The 24,352-nt window shown below is 46.1% G+C and overlaps 1 protein-coding gene across 10 annotated transcripts in view; it reads right to left on the bottom strand.

Annotated features, from left to right (window-relative positions):
- LOC139259737 (speckle-type POZ protein-like A) overlaps positions 1-24,352 on the bottom strand; it is a 270,126-nt gene that overhangs the window by 35,546 nt on the left and 210,228 nt on the right. For all 10 annotated transcript variants that reach the window (XM_070875375.1, XM_070875374.1, XM_070875380.1 and 7 more), the window contains one exon: positions 716-867. In XM_070875375.1, the coding sequence (XP_070731476.1) occupies positions 716-867 (152 nt within the window). The remainder of the gene's footprint in view (positions 1-715; positions 868-24,352) is intronic.

A 24,352-nucleotide genomic window follows, 5' to 3' on the forward strand; every position in this document is an offset into this window, starting at 1 on the left:
GAAGTGTAAGCACTGCTATAATGTTGGAAAACACGGCGGCACAACAAGGTCCCACACACAGGAATGAGATAAGAAATACATTTCTGTTGAGCTGTTGATTGAGGGTTAAATGTTGACCAGGACACTGGGAGAGCACCCCTCCTTTTCTTCGATAGTACCATGGGATCTTTCCACCCACCTTAGAGGGCAGATGGGACTATGGTTTAACATCTCACCAAAAGATGGCACCTCCAACAGTGCAGCACTCCTTCAGTACTGGAGTATCAACTGCTCAAGTCTTTGCAGTGGGGCTTAAATCTATGACCTTCTGATTTGGAGGAGACTGTGATACCACTTAGTCAAGGTTGACACTACCTAACAACAACTTGTATTTATATAGCGCCTTTAACGTAGTGAAACTTCTCAAGGCGCTTCTTCTCAAAGGATTGTTATGAGATCAAAAAAATTTACACTGAGCCACATAAGGAGAAATCAGGACAGGTGAGCAAATGCTTGGTCAAAGAGGTAGGTTTTAAGGATCAATATCAATGCCCCAATTGTTTATGGTGAAACATTCAAGTATAATCCGCAGCAGTCACTCCAAATAACATAATCTGTCAATAAATTACGAAGCATATACAGTGTAGGAAAATGCACTTTCAAACACGAATGGGCAAGAATAGTCAACAGAAATAAGTTTTTTGAAAATTATTGTAATATATGCGTAAGAGCTTACCCATAGCTTTTGTTTCTTCCCTTTTTGCGTTCAATAAAGAGAATTTAAACTTTGCTCGAACTTCACTTTTTGGACAACTAACTAAAAGCAAATATAAGGAAAGGTAGTCTTTGCTTTCTTCATCTAAACCCTTTGGGTTTACTCTGAGGCACCTGTAACATATACATTGAAACAAGTATTAGTTAACAGGAAAGGATCTTTTATTCTTCTTTTAAATAAAATACTGCATTTTTTAATCTGTTAAGAACAGAATTACTAATACCCAATAACATTACATTACATAACCTATATATCAACTTGTAGGTTCCCTGAACAAGGTACAACTATGCTGTACATGGAGAAATTTGTCACCCATGAAAAAAAAAGTCCCGTTAAGACATCTGCGCTATACAAAACTCCCTTAATTGGTTGATTTTTCCCACACTGCCATACACAAGCTTTATTCTGGGCCATAACAATAGTTCTTTAATCAGAAAGGCAACATTGAGACTCCCTATTATACAGTGAGCGAAGGGTATCTGCTGCAACAATCTACCCGTGAGGAGCTAAGCCATCAGATCACTTGTTTCCAGAGCAAGATCTAAATGGTTTCCAGCCAATGTACAGTAGAATGCGTCGTGAATTTTTTTAGTAAACACTTTTAAATCCTCCATATAAATACAGACTTTGAAAAACATTGAGGCGAATCACACCACTCGAAGTCTGAATCAGTTTATGTACCAGGTGGGTTTCATATTCATTTCCATGGTACAAGCTGCGATTAAAAGGGTACTGTAGCCTAGTGGTTATTATAAGGATTACAACAGATATACGGCACAGAAACATGCCATTCGGCCCAACTAGTCCATGCCGGTGTTTATGCTCCACTCAAGCCTCCTCCAGTCTTTCTCATCTAAATCGATCAGCATAACCCTCTCTTCCCCTTTCCCTCATATGCTTTTCTAGCCTTCCCTTAAATGCAGCTATACTATTTGCTTCAACCACTCCCTGTGGTAGCGAGTTCTACATTCTCACCACTCTTTGGGCCCAAGTTTCCACATGATTTGCGCCTGATTTTTAGGAGCAACTGGTGGAGAACGGACTATCTTAGAAATCACAATTCTCCACATTTTTTTTTCTGCAGTTCTAGTTAATTAGAACAGTTTCACTTTGGAACAGAATTTTTTCTTCAAAAGGGGGCATGTCCGGTCACTGACGCCTGATTTCAAAGTTTCCACAGTGAAAACGTACTCCAAACTAACTTAGAATGGAGCAAGTGAAGATTTTTGTAGAACTGAAAAAACCTTGTCTACACATTAAAAAATCAGGCGCAGGTTACAAATTAGGCGTCCAGAACGAGGTGGGGGGGGGAAGTCGTTAAATTCTATAATAAATCCTTATTTATACTTATACAAATAAATCCAACCTGAATAAAAATTTATAAGCGAAGAAAAGATTAAATAAACCATCTTCCTACCTGTGTGAAAGTGCTTCAGCCAGGGAGAATGCTGCAGCAAGCCTCACATGTTGAGGCAGCCGTTCCCGCGGGGGGGGGGGGTCGTTCCCGACGGCATGGGGGGAGGAGGCAGCCGTTCGTTCCCGGGGGCGGGGGGAAAGAGGGGGAGGAGGCAGCCGTTCGTTCCCGACGGCAAGGGGGGGAGGAGGAAGCCGTTCCCAACGGCGGGCGGGGGGGGGGCGGGAGGGAGTGCGGGCCCGACCGACCGAACGCAGCGGGGGGGGGGGGGGGGGGGGGGAAGAAAGCCGTTCCAGACGGCAGGCGGGGGGGGGGGGGGGAAGGAGGCAGTGAGAAGGCTTCAGGAAGCCTCACAAGTTCAGCAGCCATTCCCGACACGGGGGGGGGGGGGGGGGGGGGGGGGGGTGGGGGAAGGCCGTCGGGAAACGACTGCCTCAACTTTCTGCAGCCTTCTCACTGCTGCACGAAGCCTCAGTGCTGATGGCAATGTGCTTTTATTAAAAAATGTTCAAAAATTAAACAGATACAAAGAACTACAAAAATGGCCGAATGCCAATGTTTACTTCACACTGAGCGTGCGCGAATGCTCCAACGCGCACGCGCAGGGTTGCCAGCAGGAAAATAACTAATTTAAATGGTACCCGCCCCCTCCCACTTACAAAATCGCCACGCGTGGTAGGCTCGGCCCCCCTGGGCGCCGCGCCAAGCAGACATGGAGCTGCAGGGAGCTCCAGAATCGCGTGATTTCTTTCCGGCGCGAAAAACGGGCGCCCAGCTCGGAGGGGCGCCCGTTTTGTAGCGTGTGGAAACTTGGGGCCCTTGTGTAAAGAAATTTCTTCTGAATTCCCTATTGGATTTCTTGGTGGCCATCTTATATTGATGACCTCTAGTTATGCTCTGCCCCACAAGTAGAAACATTCTCTCTGTATCCACTCCATCAAAACCTTTCATAATTAAGACCTCTATTAGGTCACCCCTCAGCCTTCTTTTTTCAAGCAAAAAGAGACCCATGCTGTCCATCCTTTCCCGATAGGTATACCCTCGCATTTCTGGTATCATCCTTGTAAATTTTCTCTGCACCCTCTCCAGTACCTCGATATCCTTTTTATATCATGGCGACCAGAACTGTACACAGTGTGATCTAACCAAGGTTTGATGCAGATTTAGCATAACCTCCCTACTTTTCAATTTTATCCCTCTAGAAATAAACCCTCGTACTTGGTTTGCTTTTGTTATGGCCTTGCTAACCTGCGTTGCAACTTTTAGTGATGTGTATTTGGACTCCGAGATAGCTATTCACAGTGGCAGAAGGTGGATAGTGGTATTCCTCTACCCCACCTAGACTTGTACCCTCCAAGAAATAAGTGACCTCCCGATTCTACCAAAATGTAATACCTCACATTTATCTGTGTTGAACTTCATTTGCCAATTATATACCCATTCTACAAATTTATTAATGTCTTCCTGTAATTTGTTGCAGTCCACCTCAGTAGTGACTACTCCTGCCCCCCCAATTTGGTATCATCCACAAATTTAGAAATTGTGTTTTTGATTCCAATGTCTAAATCATTAATATAAATTGTGAACAACAGTGGTCCCAGTACTGATCCTTGTGGACCACCACTATCCACCTTCTGCCACTGTGAATAGCTACCATTTGCCCCCAACTCTCTGCTTTCTGTCTTGGAGCCAGCTAGGTATCCATTCTGCTACATGTCCCCTGACTCTGCAGTCTCTGACCTGGTTCATCAGTCTATTACGGGGTACCTTATCGACGGCCTTTTGAAAAACTAGATAAATTACATTGACTGCATTACCACTGTCTACTCTCTCTGTTACCTCTTCAAAAAATTAATGAGGTTGGTCAAGCAAGACTGTCCCGATTGAAATTCATACTGACTATTCATTATTATATTTTTGGTTTCTCGATGTTCTTCTATTTTTTCATTTAGTAGAGATTCCATTATTTTTCTTATCACCGATGTTAAGCTGACTAATAATTCCCTGGACCTGTTCTATCTTCCTTAAATATAGGTATTATGTTAGCTATCCTCCAATCCTCTGGCACTACACCTTTTTCTAACGAATTATTAAATATGTGTAGTAATGCCTATGCATTCTCTTCCCTAAATGATTCTAAAATGCGTAGATACAATCCATCCAGAACAGGAGTTTTATTCTCTGAGTTTGATTACTTTATTTAATATATCCCCTCTTTTTATTTTAGATGTCCTTATCTCATTATTAATCATCCAATGTCATGTCCACCTGTTCTGTCTCCCTGGTAAATACAGAAGCAAAATAATTATTTAATATTTCTGCCATCTTTCTATCTTTACCTGTGATATTATCCTGTCTATCCCTTAATGGCCTTATTCCCATCGCAACCTTCCTTTTTTTTTTTTAAATTGATGTGCCGGAAAATATTTTACTATTTTGTTTTATTGATAAATTTAATTTCATAGTTCCTCTTTGCCTTCCTAATTGTTTTTTTTTGTATTTCTCTCCTAATCCCTTCATATCATCCCTTATCATGCACTCCCCTGCTGTCTGTGTACTTAATTTCTTTACCCTCAATTATTCATCCATGGAGTAGCATTAGTGTTTAGTTTGTTCTTTCCCTTTAGTAGAGTCAGCATGGCTTTATGAAGGAGAAGTCATGTTTGCTGGAATTTTTTGAGGATGTAACGAACAGGGTGGATAAAGGGGAACCAGTGGATGTGGTGTATTTGGACTTCCAGAAGGCATTTGACAAGGTGCCACATAAAAGCTTACTGTACAAGATAAAAGTTCACGGGTTGGGGGTAATATATTAGCATGGATAGAGGATTGGCTAACTTACAGAAAACAGAGTCGGGATAAATGGTTCATTCTTGGGTTGGCAATCAGTAACTAGTGCAGGGATCAGTGCTGGGACCCCAATTATTTACAATCTATATTAACGACTTGGAAGAAGGGACAGAGTGTAATGTAGCCAAGTTTGCCGACGATACAAAGATGGGAGGAAAAGCAATGTGTGAGGACACTAAAAATCTGCAAAAGGACATAGACAGGCTAGTGAGAGGGCAAAAATTTGGCAGATGGAGTATAATGTTGGAAAGTGTGAGGTCATGCACTTTGGCAGAAAATAATCAAAGAGCAAGTTATTATTTAAATGGAGAAAGATTGCAAAGTGTTGCAGTACAGCAGGACCTGGGGGTACTTGTGCATGAAACACAAAAGGTTAGTATGCAGGTACAGCAAGTAATCAGGAAGGCCAATGGAATCTTGGCCTTTATTGCAAAGAGGATGGAGTGTAAAAGCAGGGAAGTCTTGCTACAGTTATTGGTGAGGCCTGGAATACTGTGTGCAGTTTTGGTTTCCATATTTACAAAAGGATATACTTGTTTTGGAGGCAGTTCAGAGAAGGTTCACTAGGTTGATTCCAAAGATGAGGGGGTTGACCTATGAGGAAAGGTCGAGTAGGTTGGGCCTCTACTCATTGGAATTCAGAAGATTGAGAGGTGATCTTATCGAAATGTATAACATTATGAGGGGGCTTGACAGGGTGGATGCAGAAAGAATGTTTCCACTGATGGGGGAGACTAGAACTAGGGGCCATAATCTTAGAATAAGGGGGCACCCATTTAAAACAGAGATGAGGAGAAATTTATTTTCTGAGGGTTGTAAATCTGTGGAATTCGTTGACTCAGAGAGCTGTGGAAGCTGGGACATTGAATAATTGAGAGAGAGATAGACAGTTTCTTAACCGATAAGGGAATAAGGGTTTGTGGGGAGCGGGCAGGGAAATGGACCCGAGTCCATGATCGGAATTGGTTACGTCCTCAAAAAATTCAATCAGGTTAGTCAGACACGATCTTCCCTTAACAAATCCGTGCTGACTGTCCCTAATTGATCCTTGCCTTTCCAAATGCAGATTTATTCGGTCTTTCAGGATTTTTTCCAATAATTTTCCCACCAGAGGTTAGGCTGACAGGCTTGTAATCGTGCTTGACAAATCTTCTGGAATTTTTTGAGGATGTTTTCAGTAGAGTGGGCAAGGGAGAACCAGTTGATGTGGTGTATTTGGACTTTCAGAAGGCTTTCGACAAGGTCCCACACAAGAGATTAATGTGCAAAGTTAAAGCACATGGGATTGGGGGTAGTGTGCTGACGTGAATTGAGAACTAGTTGGCAGACAGAAAGCAAAGAGTAGGAGTAAATGAGTACTTTTCAGAATGGCAGGCAGTGACTAGTGGGGTACCGCAAGGTTCTGTGCTGGGGCCCCAGCTGTTTACATTGTACATTAATGATTTAGATGAGGGGATTAAATGTAGTATCTCCAAATTTGCGGATGACACTAAGTTGGGTGGCAGGGTGAGCTGCGAGGAGGATGCTATGAGGCTGCAGAGTGATTTAGATAGGTTAGGTGAGTGGGCAAATGTATGGCAGATGAAGGATAATGTGAATAAATGTGAGGTTATCCACTTTGGTGGTTAAAACAGAGAAACAAGACTATTATCTGAATGGTGACAGATTAGGAAAAGGGGAGGTGCAACGAGACCTGGGTGTCATGGTACATCAGTCATTGAAGGTTGGCAAGCAGTTACAGCTGGCGGTTAAGAAAACAAGTGGCATGTTAGCCTTCATAGCGAGGGGATTTGAGTACAGGGGCAGGGAGGTGTTACTACAGCTGTACAGGGTCTTGGTGAGGCCACACCTGGAGTATTATGTACAGTTTTAATCTCCTAACTTGAGGAAGGACATTCTTGCTATTGAGGGAGTGCAGCGAAGGTTCACCAGACTGATTCCTGGGATGATGGGACTGACCTATCAAGAAAGACTGGATCAACTGGGCTTGTATTCACTGGAGTTCAGAAGAATGAGAGGGGATCTCATAGAAACGTTTAAAATTCTGACGGGTTTAGACAGGTTAGATGCAGGAAGAATGTTCCCAATGTTGGGGAAGTCCAGAATCAGGGGTCACAGTCGAAGGACAAGAGGTAAGCCATTTAGGACCGAGATGAGGAGAAACTTCTTCACCCAGAAAGTGGTGAACCTGTGGGATTCTCTACCACAGAAAGTTGTTGAGGCCAATTCACTAAATATATTCAAAAAGGAGTTAGATGTAGTCCTTACTACTTAGGGGGATCAAGGGGTATGGCAAGAAAGCAGGAATGGGGTACTGAAGTTGCATGTTCAGCCATGAATTCATTGAATGTGATGCAGACTCGAAGGGCCGAATGGCCTACTCCTGCACCTATTTTCTATGTTTCTCTGTTACTCGGACTATCCCTTTCTCCCTTCTTAAACAAGGGCACTACATTAACAGTCCTCCAATCCTCTGGCACCATGCCCAGATCCAAAGAGGACTGGAAAATGATGGTCAAGGCCTCTGCTATTTTCTCTTTTGCTTTGCTCAACAGTCTGGGATGCATTTCATCGGGGCCTGGGGACTTATCTACTTCAAAGCTGCTAAACCCCTTAATAGAAGCATAGAAACATAGAAAATAGGTGCAGGAGTAGGCCATTCGGCCCTTCGAGCCTGCACCGCCATTCAATAAGATCATGGCTGATCATTCCCTCAGTATCCCTTTCCTGCATTCTCTCCATACCCCTTAATCTCCTTAGCCATAAGGGCCATATCTAACTTCCTGTCTCATTATATTTATTTCATCCAGAATATCACACTCCTCCTCAATAGCAGTATCTGCATTACCCCTTTCCTTTGTGAAAACATATGCAAAGTATTTGTTAAGAACCCTCATGGGCCCTACCGTTTCTTTAGTTACCGTCTTACTCTGAATATATTTATAAAACATCTTGGGGTTTTCCTTAATTTTACTGGCCAAGAATTTCTCGTTCTCTCTCTTAGCATTCCTAATATCGTTTTTAATTTTGCCTCTTAACTTCCTATATTCCTCGAAAGATTCTATAGTATTTAGTCGCTGATATATGACATAAGCGTCCCTTTTTTTCTTTATCTTCCCCTGTAAGTCCCTAGACATCCAGGGGCTCTAGAATTATTTTTCCCAACCTTTTTCTTTAAGGGCACATGTTTAGCCTGAGCCTTCCGGATCTCCTCCTTAAATGCCTCCCACTGTTCAGACACTGATTTACCCATAAAGTAGCTGTTTCCAGTCCACCATGGCCAAATCACTCCTTAACTTAGCAAAATTAGCTTTTCCACAATTCGGAACTTTTATTCCAGGCCTATTCTTGTCTTTATCCATAACCAACTTGAATCTGACTGAATTATAGTCACTGGCACCCAAGTGCTCTCCCACTAATAACCCTTCAACCTGCCCAGCTTCATTCCCCAAAACTAAATCCAAGACCGCCTCCTCATGTTCGGCTTGCTACATACGGACTAAAAAAGTTCTCTTGAATGCATTTCAAGAATTCCGCACCCTCTATACCCTTCACACTAAATTTGTCCCAATCAGTATTTAAAATCCCCTACAATTACTACCCTATGGTTTTTGGACTTCCCAGCAATTTGTCTGCATATTTGCTCTTCTATCTCCCTCCCATTGTTTGGGAGTGTATAATATACGCACAGCAGTGTGATCGCCCTTTTTTTATTTTTCAATTCGATTCATATGGCCTCATTTGATGATCCCTCTAACATATCATCCCTCCTCACCGCTGCAATATTTTTGTTAATCAGTATCGCAACCCCCACCCCCCTTTTTTTACCCCCTCTCTATCTTGTCTAAAAATCCTGTAGCCAAGAATATTGATCTGCCAAACCTGCCCCTCTTTCAGCCATGTTTCTGCAATGGCTATAATGTCATACTCCCAAGTGTCGACCTGTACTCTTAGCTCATTCGCCTTATTCGCTGTACTTGCATTAAAGTATATACCATTCAGCTCAGGAAGACCTCCTTGCTTACGACATACTAAACCACGTTTCCTCTGTCTTACAGATTCGCTTTCTAGATTCTTGCCATCCAATTTCAGCTTCACTTCCTTCCCTTTTGAATTAGTTCTCAGGTTCCCATCCCCCTGCCAAGCTAGTTTAAACTCTCCCCAACAGCACTAGCAAAACTCCCCACGAGGATATTGGTCCCAGCGCTGTTGAGGTGCAACTCGTCAGGTTTGTACAGGTCCCATCTCACCGAGAAGCGGTCCCAATGCCTCAAGATTTTAAAGCCCTCCCTTCTACACCAACTTTCCAGCCACGTGTTCATCCTCTCTATCCTTCTATTCTGCCAGAAAAAGCAGCAAACCTGAGGACTGGGAGAAATTTAGAATTCAGCAGAGGAGGACAAAGGGTTTAATTAGGAGGGGGGAAATAGAGTATGAGAGGAAGCTTGCTGGGAACATAAAAAGTGACTGCAAAAGCTTCGATAGATATGTGAAGAGAAAAAGATTAGTGAAGACGAACGTAGGTCCCTTGCAGTCAGATTCAGGTGAATTTCTAATGGGGAACAAAGAAATGGCAGGCCAATTGAACAAATACTTTGATTCTGTCTTCAAGAAGGAAGATACAAATAACCTTCCGGAAATACTAGGGGACTGAGGGTCTAGTGAGATGGAGGAATTGAAGGAAATCCTTATTAGTCAGGAAATTGTGTCAGGGAAATTGATGGGATTGAAGGCTGATAAATTCCCAGAGCCTGATAGGCTGCATCCCAGAGTACTTAAGGAAGTGGCCCTAGAAATAGTGGATGCATTGGTGATCATTTTCCAACAATCTATCGATTTCTGGATCAGTTCCTATGGACTGGAGGGTAACTAATGTAACACCACTTTTAAAAAAATGAGGGAGAGAAAAAAACAGGGATTTATAGACCAGTTAGCCTGACATCAGTAGTGGGAAAAATGTTGGAATCAATTATCAAAGATGAAATAGCAGCACATTTGGAAAGCAGTGACAGGACGGTCCAAGTCAGCATGGATTTATGAAAGGGAAATCATGCTTGACAAATCTTCTAGAATTTTTTGAGGATGTAACTCGTAGAGTGGACAAGGGAGAACCAGTGGACGTGGTGTATTTGGACTTTCAAAAGGCTTTTGACAAGGTCCCACACAAGAGATTGGTGTGCAAAATTAAAGCACATGGTTTTGGGGGTAATGTATTGACGTGGATAGAGAACTAGTTGGCAGACAGGAAGCAGAGTCAGGATAAACGGGTCCTTTTCAGAATGGCAGGCAGTGACTAGTGGGGTGCCGCAGGGCTCAGTGCTGGGACCCCAGATATTTACAATATACATCAATGATTTATATGAAGGAATTGAGAATAATATCTCCAAGTTTGCAGATGACACTAAGCTGGGTGGCGGTGTGAGCTGTGAGGAGGATGCCAAGAGGCTGCAGGGTGACTTGGACAGGTTAGGTGAGTGGGCAAATGCATGGCAGATGCAGTATAATGTGGATAAATGTGAGGTTATCCACTTTCGGGGCAAAAACATGAAGGCTGAATATCTGAATAGTGGCAGATTAGGAAAAGGGGAGGTGCAACGAGACCTGGGTGTCATGGTACATCAGTCATTGAAGGTTGGCATGTAGGTGCGGTAGGCGATGAAGGTGGCAAATGGCATGTTGGCCTTCATAGCCAGAGGATTTGAGTATAGGAACATGGAGGTCTTACTGCAGCTGTACAGGGTCTTGGTGAGGCCTCACCTGGAATATTGCGTTCAGTTTTGGTCTCCTAATCTGAGGAAGGACGTTCTTGCTATTGAGGGTGTGCAGCGAAGGTTCACCAGGCTGATTTCCGGCATGGCAGGACTGACATATGAGAGAGACTGGATCGACTGGGCCTGTATTCACTAGAGTTGAGAAGGATGAGAGGGGATCTCATAGAAACATAAAATTCTGACGGGACTGGACAGGTTAGATGCTGGAAGAATGTCCCCGATGTTGGGGAAGTCCAGAACCAGGGGGCATAGTTTAAGGATAAGGGGTAAGCCATTTAGGACTGAGATGAGGAGAAACTTCTTCACTCAGAGTTGTTAACCTGTGGAATTCTCTACTGCAGAGAGTTGTTGATGCCAGTTCGTTCGATATAGTCAAGAGGGAGTTAGATATGGCCCTTATGGCTAAAGGGATCAAAAGGTATGGAGAGAAAGCAGGAAAAAAGGTACTGAGGTAAATGATGAGCCATGATCTTATTGAATGGTGGTGCAGGCTCAAAGGGCCGAATGGCCTACTCTTGCACCTATTTTCTATGTTTCTATGTTTATACTCATTAGCACATGGTATTAGTCATTATCAACCTAATGAAGCTATCACACAGCTCTATCCACATGCTAAACATCAAAAGCAGCAGGCTGTACACAGTCCTAAGCAAGTCCACAACCAATGAATCGTAGGGCTCAAGTTTCATCCTGAGTTGCTCCTATTTTTTTGAAGCAACTGGTTTAGAATGGAGAATCTTAGAAATTGCAATCCTCAGCATTTAGTTTGCTCCAGTTCTAGTGATAGTTCCATTTTAGAACAGATTTTTTTCCAAAAAGGGGGCGTGTCCAGCCACTTACGCCTGTTTTGCAAGTTTAGGCAACGGAAACTTACTCCAAACTAACTTAGAATGGAGTAAGTGTAGATTTTTGTACGCTCAGAAAAACCTTGCCTACATTTATAAATCAGGCATCGGGAATGAGAGATCAGGGGGCTGGGGGTGGGGGGCAGGGTAATTTCCAAACATTAAACATTTCACTTTTACAAATAAAGAGCCATCATCAATAATAAATGATAAATAAATCAATCAAAAGAAATTAAAAATTAAAATAAATTTTTTGAAAAAAAATCAATAAGTAAAAAATTAAATTTCGACTTACCGACTGCAGCACCGGGAGCCCTCCAACAGCAGCTGGGACGGGGCCCCCCCCAACGTCTCTCTCTCTGCCTCTGTCTCTCTCTGTCTGACAGCAAGGGGTGGGGGGACGACAGGGGGGGGGGGGGAAGAGAGGGAGGAGGCGGGACAGGGGAGGGGAGAGGCAGGACAGGGGAGGGGAGAGGGGAGGGGGGTGGCGAGAGAGGGGGCTGAACGGAGAGGGAGACTGAACAGGGGGGAGGGAGGGGGGGAGGGAGACTGAACCCGGGGGGGGGAGCGGAGCTGAACCGGGGGGTGGGGGAGAGAGGGAGGGGGGCTGAACTGAACGGGGTGGTGGGGGAAGAGAGGGAGGGGGGCTGAACGGGGGGGGGGGGGGCGGTGGCGGGAGGGAGAGAGGCTGAATGGGCCCCGACAACGTCAGGCTCAGAGGATGACTTCGGGCGGGGCCCGGCCCCAGCGTGAGGCCAGCGAGCGACCCACCGACGACAAGGTAAGATATGTCAGGCCACTCGGCCCAGGTTAGGGGCAACGTCCCTTTGGCCTGGGATAGGGTTGTCGCCCAGAGACAGGACGCGCTGGGAGCTACTGCGCGCACGGCTGCCGGCACTGTTTTTGGCGCAGGGCCGTAGCTCCGCCCCCAGCAGCTCCTGCTGCGCCGCGCCGAGGTGGAAATGGGCCTACAGCTGAGAATCGCGAGGTAAGTATTCGGCGCAATTTTTGTTCTACAAGTTAGGTGGGCCTCTCCGCTGTGCGCCGTTCTAGTGGGGATCCGAAACTTGAGCCCCTAGAACCTAACAGGAGGTAGCTCTGTGAACATCCCTATCCTTAACCATTTTGGAGCCCAGCACCCATGTGCAAGAGACAAAGATGCAGTGTTTGTAAGTGTCTTCGCTAAAAGTGTTGAGTAGATGATGATCTTACTTGGCCTCTCCTGAGGTCCCCAAAACAACACGTCAATGTCCAGTCTCTTTGGTTTACTTTTTGTGATAGTAAGATGTGGCTAAGTGCACTGGACACAGCAAAGAGGGCTATCTGCAGGAGTCTTCTAAAACTAGCCAGCCAAAATTGACTACAAATTTTCAAAAAAAAAACCATATTATGTGTTTTGCCCATACTCCTCCATCTGCCCAGTTGCCAACCATCTACCCCAAGTAAATGGTGCTTTACTTTTAAGTAACCCTACAGGTGCTGTCCTGTACATAACATAGATCTATATATTAAAGATCTTCAAACTGAAAAAAAAACATGCAAACACAAATTACTTCTGCTCTTACAAAAGCAAAATACTGCGGATGCTGGAAGTATATTGTACAGTATTAGTATATTATATTCGTTGCTCACGATGCGGTCTCCTCTACATTGGGGAGACCAATTGCAGATTGGGTGACCACTTTGCAGAGTAGCTTCATTCAGTCCGTCAGCGTTACCCCGACCTTACCGGTCGCTTGTCACTTTAATTCTCTGCTCCACTTCGATCTTTCCGTCCTCGGCCTCTTGCACTGTTCCAACGAAGCTCAACACAAGCTCGAGGAACACCAACTCATCTTTCATTTAGTCACTTTACATTCTTCTGGACTCAACATTGAGTTCAACAATTTCAGACCATAACCTCTGCCCCTATTCCCCCCCCCCACAGCAGCTGTTGATGATTCTGTCATTTCCATCTCATCTAGACTTCTTTTGTTTCTTAACTTGCCCCATTACCATCTACTTTTGCCTTGCACCATCATCCCTTTTGTTTCTTAATCTCTCCTGCCTTCCATCCTATCACAGACCTTCCCTTTTGTTCTTTCCTCCCCGCTCCCTGCCCTTACATTTGCTTAAAAATCTGTTATGTCTCTAACTTTCTCCAGTTCTGACAAAGAGTCATCGACCTGAAACGTTAACTCTGTTTCTCGCTCCAGATTCTGCCTGACCTGCTTAGAATTTCCAGCATTTCTTTTTTTATTACTGCTGCTCTGGTTTGAGTTGGGCATAATCTGTTACTTATGTGGCATGATTGTTGCTTGCCACTTAGATGCTCCCCGAGCCAACTTGCCTGGCACAGCTATGACAACGGCATCGAAACATCAATGCAGCAGATCGCCAGGTATGCTCAATCCACATGAAACAGAATAAATCTAAGCTGAGCACTTATCGCCCCATCAGTCTCTTCACAATCATCAAAGCTACACTAACTGAGCGAGAACCAGCTCACACATGCTCATTTCCTGCTCCCCCAGAACCATTTGCCTCCAGAACCCATTGATCCAGATATGGAAGCAAGAGCTGAATGCCAGAGTAGAGGCGAGATTAGCTATCATCCGTTTTATGGTTGCATTCAACTTAGAGTGGAACTAAGGAGCCCAAGCAAAACTCAGGTCATTGGGGGTTTAAGGAAAAACTCTTCAGTGGCTTGAAGCAGACTTGACACAAAGGAAAATGATTGTGGGAGGCCAATCACCGTAGTCCTAAGACACATCGGAAGAGTTACTTAGAAGTGTCCTTCGCCAAACCATTTTCAGCTGCTTCATCAATATCCTTTCCCCCATCATAAAGTCAGAAGTGGGGCTGTTCACTAACTATTCCTCTGCTCATCTCCAATCACAACTCTTCCAATACTAATGCAATCCATGCTAGCCTACAGCAGGATCTGGATAAGATCCAGGCTTGGGCTGATAATAGGCAAGTAACAATCATGCCACATAACTAACAGGTAATGCCAAACTCAAACAAGAGGAAGCCCTGCCACCTCTTGTTGACCTTTAAATGGTATGACCAATATTTGGGGGAATTACCATTGACCAGAAATTGAACTGGACCAGCCATAGCTATAACAGCTGGGCAAAGGGTAGGTACGCAAGTTAAGAGTATGACAGAATACTCAACTTTCTTGGATGAGTGCAGCCACACAATAATCAAGAAACTCACAACAGACAGAGCAGTTTGCTTGATTTGTACCAGTTACCAAACTCAATATCCGCACCCTCCATCACCGGTGCAATGTGGCTACAGTATGTATAATTTACAGGACGCACAGCAGCAACTCACCAAGGTTACTTAGATAACACCACCCTACCCCCGCCCCCACCTCGTGCTACCTCCACCACCAAGGAGGACAAAAGGAACAATGTAATGGCAGCATCGTCACCTTCAAGTTCATCTCCAAGTCACACACCATCCTGACTTGGACATATATCGCCATTCTTTCATTGGCACTCTGCTACAGTACCCCAGTGCCTATGTTACTGGACTAGCAAGCCAGAGGCCTGGGCTAGCGATCCGGAGACACGAGATCAAATCGCACGAAGGCAGCTGGGGAATTTAAATTCAATTAATTAAATAAATCTGGAATAAAAAATGGTGGCCATGGAACGACTAAATTGTCGTAAAAACCCACTAATGTGAAACCTGTCGTCTTTACCTGGTCTGGCTTGTGTGTGACTCCAGACCCACAGCAATGTGGTTAACTCTTAACTGTCCTCTGAAATTGTTATGTATATATGTAAACTTCACCAATATATAAGACTTGCCACCAGGGTCACACCCGTGGGTGACCTAAGGGCCACCTGTGCACCCTAGGCAAGCAGGTAAAAAAGGTAATCTACCATGCTGCTCCCTTACTCTGGAGTCTGAAAAAAGAGACCAAGGTCACAACAGTTTGAGCTTACAATACAGTCTTGGAGTTATTCTGAACATATAATTGGCGACGAGTAACGGATCACGAACTTTCACACGGTAATGGCTGCCGTTGGTATTCTTGAGAGATTTGTTGAGGGTGATAATTGGGAAGCCTTCGTTGAGCGTCTCGACCAGTACTTCGTGGCCAACGAACTGGACAAGGCTGAGACGGCGGTCAAGCGCAGGTCGATTCTCCTCACCGTATGTGGGTCTTCGATATATGGCCTCCTCAAAAATCTGCTGGCACCGGACAAACCAACGGACAAGACTTACACAGAGCTGTGCACCTGGTTCAAGCTGAAGGAGAGCATCTTAATGGCCAGGTATCGCTTTTACACTCAGCATCGTTCCGAGAGCCAGAACGTGGTGAGCTGTGTCGCCGACCTAGGACGCCTTACGGGACAGTGCGAATTTGCCGGATCTTGAGGGAAATGATGCAGGACTTTTTCGTGCTTGGAATCGGCCACGAGGTCATTCTTCGCAAACTGCTGTCTGCCGAATCCCGAGATCTGAGCAAGGCCATCACGATAGCCAAGGCTTTCATGTCCACGAGTGACAATACGAAACAGATATCTTCACAGAATCGAAGCTCACCGGCAAGTACTGTGCATAAAATAATGCTTTCAGCAGGCTGAACTGTACATGGCAGGGCTTACACGACCGCAGGGGACAGACCTAGGATGACTCACGAGTCCACCATGGGGCGTGAATGCGTATCCATTAACACCATGTTGCCGCTGCGGAGGCTGTCATAGAGCCCATCAATGTCGATTCAAGCACTATGTGTGCAAGGGCTGTGGAACAATGGGGCACCTTCAGCGAATGTGCAAACGACTTGTGACTCACCACGTGACAGTCAGGAGAGGACGACCGATCCAGCGAGGATCACGCTGAACGAGGAGGCAACTCAACTTGAGGATGAGTAGAAAGTATATGGGATACACACCTTCACCACCAAAAGCCCTCCAATAATGTAAAAAGTTAAACTCAACGGTATTCCAGTCTCCATGGAATTGGACACGGGGGCGAGTCAATCAATAATGAGCCAGAAAGCATTCGAGAAGTTGTGGGGCGACAGAGCACAACGACCCAAGCTGATCCCGATTCAGGCAAAGCTGCGCACCTACACCAAGGAACTAATACCAGTTATTGGTAGTGCAGACACAAGGGTATCCCATGAGGGGGCGGTGCACGATTTACCACTGTGTATTGTTTCAGGTGATGGGCCAACTCTGCTTGGTAGAAGATGGATGGGGAAGATTCGATGGAACTGGGAAGACCTCTGTGTACCTTTTCTCTTGCTCAAAAGCTGAGCCTTTAGCCCCCACCTTCAGCTGAACCAGGTATCGAAGTGCAGATCCATTTGCAGATCCCCGAGGCACAGGCCGCTCAGAGAAACATAGAAAATAGATGCAGGAGCAGGCCATTCGGTCCTTCGAGCCTGCACCAACATTCAATAAGATCATGGCTGATCATTCACCTCAGTATCCCTTTCCTGCTTTCTCTCCATACCCCTTGATACCTTTAGTCGTAAGGGCCATATCCAACTCCCTCTTGAATATATCTAACGAATTGGCATCAACAACTATCTGCTGAAGAGAATTCCACAGGTTAACAACTCTCGAGTGAAGAAGTTTCTCCTCATCTCAGTCCTAAATCGCTTACCCCTTATCCTTAGACTGTGACCCCTGGTTCTGGATTCCCCCAACATCGGGAACATTCTTCCTGCATCTAACCTGTCTAGCCCTGTAAGAATTTTATATGTTTCTATGAGATCCCCTCTCATTCTTCTAAACTCCAGTGAATGCAGAGCCAGTCAATCAAGTCTTTCCTCATATGTCAGTCCTGCCATCCCAGGAATCAATCTGGTCAACCTTCGCTGCACTCCCTCAATAGCAAGAACGTCCTTTCTCACATTAGACCACCAAAACTGAACACACTATTCCAGGTGAGGCCTCACCAAGGCCCTGTACAGCTGCAGCAAGACCTCCCTGCTCCTATACTCAAATTCCCTAGCTATGAAGGCCAACATGACATTTGCCTTCTTCACCGCCTGCTGCACCTGCATGCCAACTTTCAATGACTGATGTACCGTGACACCCAGGTCTCATTGCACCTTCCCTTTTCCTAATCTACCACCATTCAGATAATATTCTGCCTTCGTGATTTTGCCACCAAAGTGGATAACCTCACATTTATCATTATACTGCATCTGCCATGCATTTGCCCACTCACCTAACCTGTCCAAGTTACCTTGCAGCCTCTTAGCATCCTCCTCACAGCTCACACCGCCACCCAGCTTCGTGTCATCTGCAAACTTGGAGATATTATTCTCAATTCATTGATGTATCGTGTAAATAGCTCGGGTCCCAGCACTGAACCCTGCGGCACCCCACTAGTCACTGTCTGCCATTCTGAAAAGGACCAGTTTATCCCGACTCTCTGCTGCCTGTCTGCCACCAGTTCTCTATCCACGTCAGTACATTACCCCCAATACCATGTGCTTTGATTCTGCACACCAATCTCTTGTGTGGGACCTTGTCAAAAGCCTTTTGAAAGTCCAAATACACCACATCCACTGGTTCTCCCTTATCCACTCTATTAGTTACATCCTCAAAAAATTCCAGAAGATTTGTCAAGCATGATTTCCCTTTCATAAATCCATGCTGACTTGGACCGATCCGGTCACTGCTTTCCAAATGCGCTGCTATTTCATCTTTAATAATCACGACCACGAGGAGGTAAAGATCAACCGAGCAGCGGTACAGGCACGGTACCCACCACCCAAAACAGACGACCTCTTTGCGACAATGGAAGAGGCTCCAGGTCGACCGAAACGATCCGAATGCGTCTTCCCGACGCCAGAGGCAAAATCCCTGGGAGGAAGATCGCGGCAGTCGGCATCATTGACACGGACAAGCGCGCGTCCAGACCACGGGACGACCACGCGTCCAGACCACGGGATGTTGCCACAACGAAACAGAGGCATGTGTTGCCCAGCAAGGAAGATGACTGGGCTTGGCGCAAAGGTAAAGGGGCAGCCGCTGAGGCGGCCAGGAACCCACTACATTCCAATAAGTTGTTTGCACTGTGTAACCCATGTGAGCGCTCTTTCACAGCCAATGATGTATTATCATATGGGGTCGGGGGTACCTTACAACAAGCCAAAGTAGCGGGCGAACATCAACTGGTCGTATATGCATCGGACAAAGTACTTGTACAAGTGATGTGTTATCACACGGGGTTGGGCGTGGTGTACAGCAAGCCAAAGTAGCGGGCGAGCCCCAACCGGCTGTACATGTATCCAATAAGTTAACTAAGGCAGTAGCCTGCATTCACGTGACAAAAGAGACGTACCAAAGAGTGTCCCAATATTTGCTCGAGTCAGACAAGCTGCCAATCTCACTGTATTTGGGGAGCAGAGGCACTATTATCAATGCTTTGTTTCGAATATGTCTAATACTGTCTGTGCACTGTAACATGATCCGCCACGGGCCAGGCACTGAGAACGGCGCTGATGCCCTCAGTTGGCTACCGTTGCCCACCACCGGGGCGGAAAAGGCACAGCCCACAGACCTGCTCGTTGCTATGGAAGTGCTTGAAAGCAAGGGGTCAACCGTAACGGCTCCCCAGTTTAGGAAAATGGACCAGCCAGGATCCCACGTTACCGCCTCCTAACGGCGAACCGCTAGACGGGATGTTGCAGCTTATCCGTCGCAAAGACAAAATGCTCATCCCATCAGATTGCCCCCTATGGGGCAACCCTGCAATGTTGCAAAGAAAGGCAGGGAGGCTACATACAGTCGGTGGTCCGGGGCCTCCATACCATGGCCCAGGATCCACGGGGACCACGCGACCTCCTGCCACTACTGAAAGTCTCATGGCCATATCGGTCATCCTTGGGTTGCCAGACCTTCAGATCAGCGACAACAGTCCAGAGCGGGCAGCCCAAATCATAAAGCCAAGCACCACACGTGTCACGGTAGACTCTCTACAGACCCGGCTACGCAGTCACCTGACAGAATCACTCAGAACCGAGCCTTCCGTATGCTATCATGATCGCACGGCTCCTCCACATGACATCAGAATAAATGATGTAGACCATGTTCATGGTCCCAGATGGGCTGCTAGCACTGTATTAGCCAAAGAGGGAAATGGAGTGTTTGTGATGAAAATGGAGTGTTTGTTGTGAAACCATGTAATGGGCAAATGCAGAAAGCATTTGGACCAGACCAAACTGCGAACTACAGATAACCAGAAACCACTGTGAAAGGACCCGGCCCCCAGCGACCCACTAACACAATCGACCTCTCTGTCAACCACGAGGATGAACCCACCATGCCAGACAGTCCGATTAGACCAGCCACGCAGCCGTGCAGCAATGATCCGAGCAACTCACCCATGCCAGGACTTCAACTCAGGGAACGTAGAGCACCAGATAGCCTCAACTTGTAAATAACTTGTACATAAGACTTTTTTTTTGGGGTGGGGGGGGCAGGGAGTGATGTTATGTATATCTGTAAACCTCATCAATATGTAAGACTTGCCACCAGGGGGCACACCTGTGGGAGACCCAAGTGTCACATGTGCACCCTGGGCAAGCAGGTATAAAAGGTAATCTACCATGTTGCTTCCTCATTCTGGAGTTACATTAAAGAGACCAAGGTCACAACAGTTTGAGCTTACAATACAGTCTTGTGGAGTTATTCTGAACTTAACAGAAATGGCCTAGAAAGTTGTGTAAGTTGGCTCACCACCCCCTTCTCAAGGGATGGGAACTAAATGCTGACATTTCCAGCAATGCCCACATCCTGTGAATGAAGAAAAAAAAAATCTTAGAAGTCCCTACTAACAACCATTGTGAGCATCATCACCACAGGATTGTAGCAGTTCATGAATGCTAACACCACCTTCTCAGGGCAAATAAAATGGGCAATAAATGATGGTCTTGCCATTGTAGCCCACATTCAGCTACTTAAAAAAAATTAAGTAGGCGAAGAGAAAAAGATTTGGGCTTGACCAACATTGCTTTCTTGCGTGAACAGTTACTGTAATAAGACCCATATTTCTTCTGAACCAAACTCTGCATCCTATTAGTTCCTGCCACAGAGTTAGCAAAACCGAGCTCTCACAATTAAAATCACAGAATGATTACAGCACAGAAGGAGTCCATTCAGCCCATGCCGGCTCTCTGCAAGAGTACTTCAGCTATTCCCAGTCCCCTGCCCTTTCCCAGAAGCTCTGCAAATATTTTCCTTCAGATATTAATCCAATTCCTAAAAGCCACAATTGAGTCTACCTCCCCCACCCTTTCAGGCAATGCATTCCAAATCATAACCACTCGTCGCATAAAAAAGTTTTCCCTCATGTTGCCTTTGGTTCTTCTGCCAGTTACTAAGTCTGTGTCCTCCTGGTTCTCGACCCTTCCACCAATGGGAACAGTTCCCTCCATCTACTCTGTCTAGATCCATGATTTTGAATACTTTGATCAAATCTCTTCTCAACCTTCTCTGTTCTAGAGAACAGCCCCAACCTCTCTAGTCTATCCAAGTAACTGAAGTTCCTCATCCCTGGAATCAGTCTTTCAAGTCTTTTTTGCCTTCACATCCTTCCTAAAGTGTGGTTCACAGAATTGGACACTATACTACAGTTGAGGCCGAACCAGTGTCTCAAAGGTTCATCATAACTTCCTTGCTTTTGTACTCAATGCCTCTATTTATGAAGTCCAGTATCACGTATGCTTTTATTAAACTGCTTTCTCTATACAAAACTAGGTGGGAATGTAAGTTGTGAGGAGGATTCAAGGGAATATAGACAGACTAAGTGAGTGGGCTAGAACATGGCAAATAGAATATAATGTGGAGAAATGTGAAGCTATTCACTTTGGTAGGAAAAATAGAAAAGCAGAGTATTTTTTGAATGGTGAGAGATTGGAAAATGTTGGTGTTCAGAGGGACCAGGGTGTCCTTGTACACAAATCGCAAAGTTAACATGCAGATATATCAAGCAATTAAGAAAGCAAATGGTATGTTGATCTTTATTACAAGATGATTTGAGTATAAGAGTAAAGATGTTTTACTTCAATTATATAGGGCAATGGTGAGACCACACCTGGAGTATTGTGTAGAGTTTTGGTCTCCTTACCTAAGGAAGGATATACTTGCCATAGAGGGAGTGCAACAAAGGTTCACCAGGCTGATTCCTGGGATGGGATGGGATGGGATGGGGGGGGGGGGGGGGGGGGAAGAGAGGAATTGTCCTACGAGGAGATTGAGTAGATTAGGTCTACAATCTCTCGAGTTTAGCAGAATGAGATGTGATCTCATTGAAACATACAAAATTCTTACAGGGCTTGAAAGGGTAGATGCAGGGAGGGTGTTTCCTCTGGCTGGGGAGTCCAGAACCAGGGGTCACAGTCTCAGAATAAGGGGTCGGCCATTTAGGACTGAGATGAAAGAGATTTCTTCACTCAGAGGGTGGTGAATCTTTGGAATTCTCTATCCCAGAGGACTGTGGATGCTCAGTCGGTAAGTATATTCAACAACAGCAACAATAACTTGTATTCATATAGCGCCTCAAACGTAGTGATAGGTCCCAAGGAGTACGAGATAAAAATTTGACACTGAGCCGTACAAGTAGAAATTAGCGCAAGAGATATGTTTTAACGAGTGTCTTGAAGGAGGAAAGAGAGGCTGGAGAGGTTTAGTCAGGGAGTTCCAAAGCTTGTGGCCTAGGCAACAAAAGGCAAGGCTATCAACGGTTGAGCGATTATAATCAGGGATAATCAAGTGGGCATAATTAGAGGAGCACAGAGATCTCGGGGGCGGGGGGGACGCTGTTGTGGGGCTGGCTGGAGGAGATTAGAGAGATAGGGATGGGTGAGGCCATAGAGGGATTTGAAAATAATGATGAGAATTTTGAAATCAAGGCGTTAACTTGCATAACAAAGCGGTTAAATTGCCAATGTAGGTCAGCGAGCACAGGGGTGAGGGGGACTTGGTGCAAGTTAGAACACAGGCAACCGAGTTTTGGATCACCTCTAGTTTAAGTAGGGTAGAATGTGGAGACCAGCCAGGAGTGTGTTGGAATAGTCAAGTCTAGAGGTAACAAAGGCATGGATGAGGGCTTCAGCAGCAGATGAGTTGAGGCAAGGGCAGAGACGGATGTTAGAGATGGAAATATGCGGTCTTCGTTATGCTGTGGATATGTGCTCAAAAGCTCATTTCAGGGTCAAGTATGACACCAAGGTGTGGTCCCAATTCTTATGTTCTTATGTTCTCAACCTGCCCAGTCATCTTCAATGATTTGTGCAGATATAACCCCAGGTTTCTCCCTTCATGGACCCCCTTTAGGATTGTATCCTTTATTTTACATTGGTAGGAAGAACGAGGAGAGGCAAAGTGCATCACTTCGCACTTTCATGCGTTAAATTTCATCTGCCACGTGTCCGCCCATTTCACCAGCCTGTCTATGTCCTCTTGAAGTCCATCACTATCTTCACTGTTCACTATACTTCCAAGTTTTGTGTCATCTGCAAATTTTGAAACTGTACCCTATACTCCCAAGTCCAAGTCAGTGGTCCTAGTACCGACTCCTGAGAAACACCACTGTATACCTTCCTCCAGTCCAAAAAACAATCGTTCACCACTACTCTGTTTCCGGTCACAGACAATTTTGTATCCATGTTGCCACTAACCCCAATCATGGTAAACTGCATACTGGAGAGCACGTAGGATACTACAATATCTTGTCAGTTCAAAAGGTGGAAAATATTACAAACTAAGCAACTGGATTGCTGATCAAAATTCTGCTAAGAATTCACAGAAGCAAAACATACCCTATAGTACCATTAGAAATGTATACCACATAAAATTGTTGACTATATAAATATTCAAGATACCCTACCAGACAATACATAAAACATTATTGAAAAGCTTGCCGAACTCCCTTTGGTGAATTGTTGGAGACAACAATATCTAGCGGTAAGCATACAGAGCCCAAGTTTCCACAAGAAAAAAAACGGGCGCCCCTCCGAGCTGGGCGCCCGTTTTTCGCGCCTAAAAATTCCTGGGTAGTCTCCACTGACTTACAGGAGCTGTGGGGGGGGGGCGGAGCCAGGTCCCTGCGCTGAAAACAGTGCCGGGACCTCTGCACATGCGTGCTACAGTCGGCACGCAAGTGCAGTAGCTCCAGGCGCCGAACTGTGGGAGGGGCCCGAAGCACGCAGCGCCTAGCCCTGGCTGAATGGCCTCACTGGGGCTGCGTGAATGAGGCTCCTCCCACGGCCAGCTCCTGCTCCCCCCCCACCCCCCCCGCCGACCAGGCACCCGCTCCCCCGCCCCGACCGAGACCCGCCCCCCCCCAACCCCACCCCCGCCCGCCCCGACGCGACACCCGCTCTCCCCCCCCCCCCCGACCCGAGACCCGCTCCCCCCCAGCCCCGACACCCGAGACTCCCCCAGCCCCGACAGAGACCCGAGACCCCGCTCTGCCCCCCGCCCCGACACCCGCTCTCCCCGCCCCCGCCCCGACCGAGTCCCGCTGTGCCCCCCACCCCAAGACCCGCTCGCCCCCCCGCCCCGACCGAGCGGCCCCCCGCCACCGACCCACCCGCTCCCCGCCCCCCCTCCCCCCCCTCTCTCCTCCCCTCCCTCTCTCCTCCCCTCCCTCTCTCCCCCCCCTCCCCTCCCCCCTCCTCTCTCTCCTCCTCCCCCCCTCCCTCTCTCCTCCTCTCTCCCTCCCCCCTCTCTCTCTCTCTCCTCCCCCC

This window comes from Pristiophorus japonicus, chromosome 3 (genome assembly GCF_044704955.1).
Source record: "Pristiophorus japonicus isolate sPriJap1 chromosome 3, sPriJap1.hap1, whole genome shotgun sequence".
Lineage (NCBI taxonomy): Eukaryota > Metazoa > Chordata > Chondrichthyes > Pristiophoridae > Pristiophorus > Pristiophorus japonicus.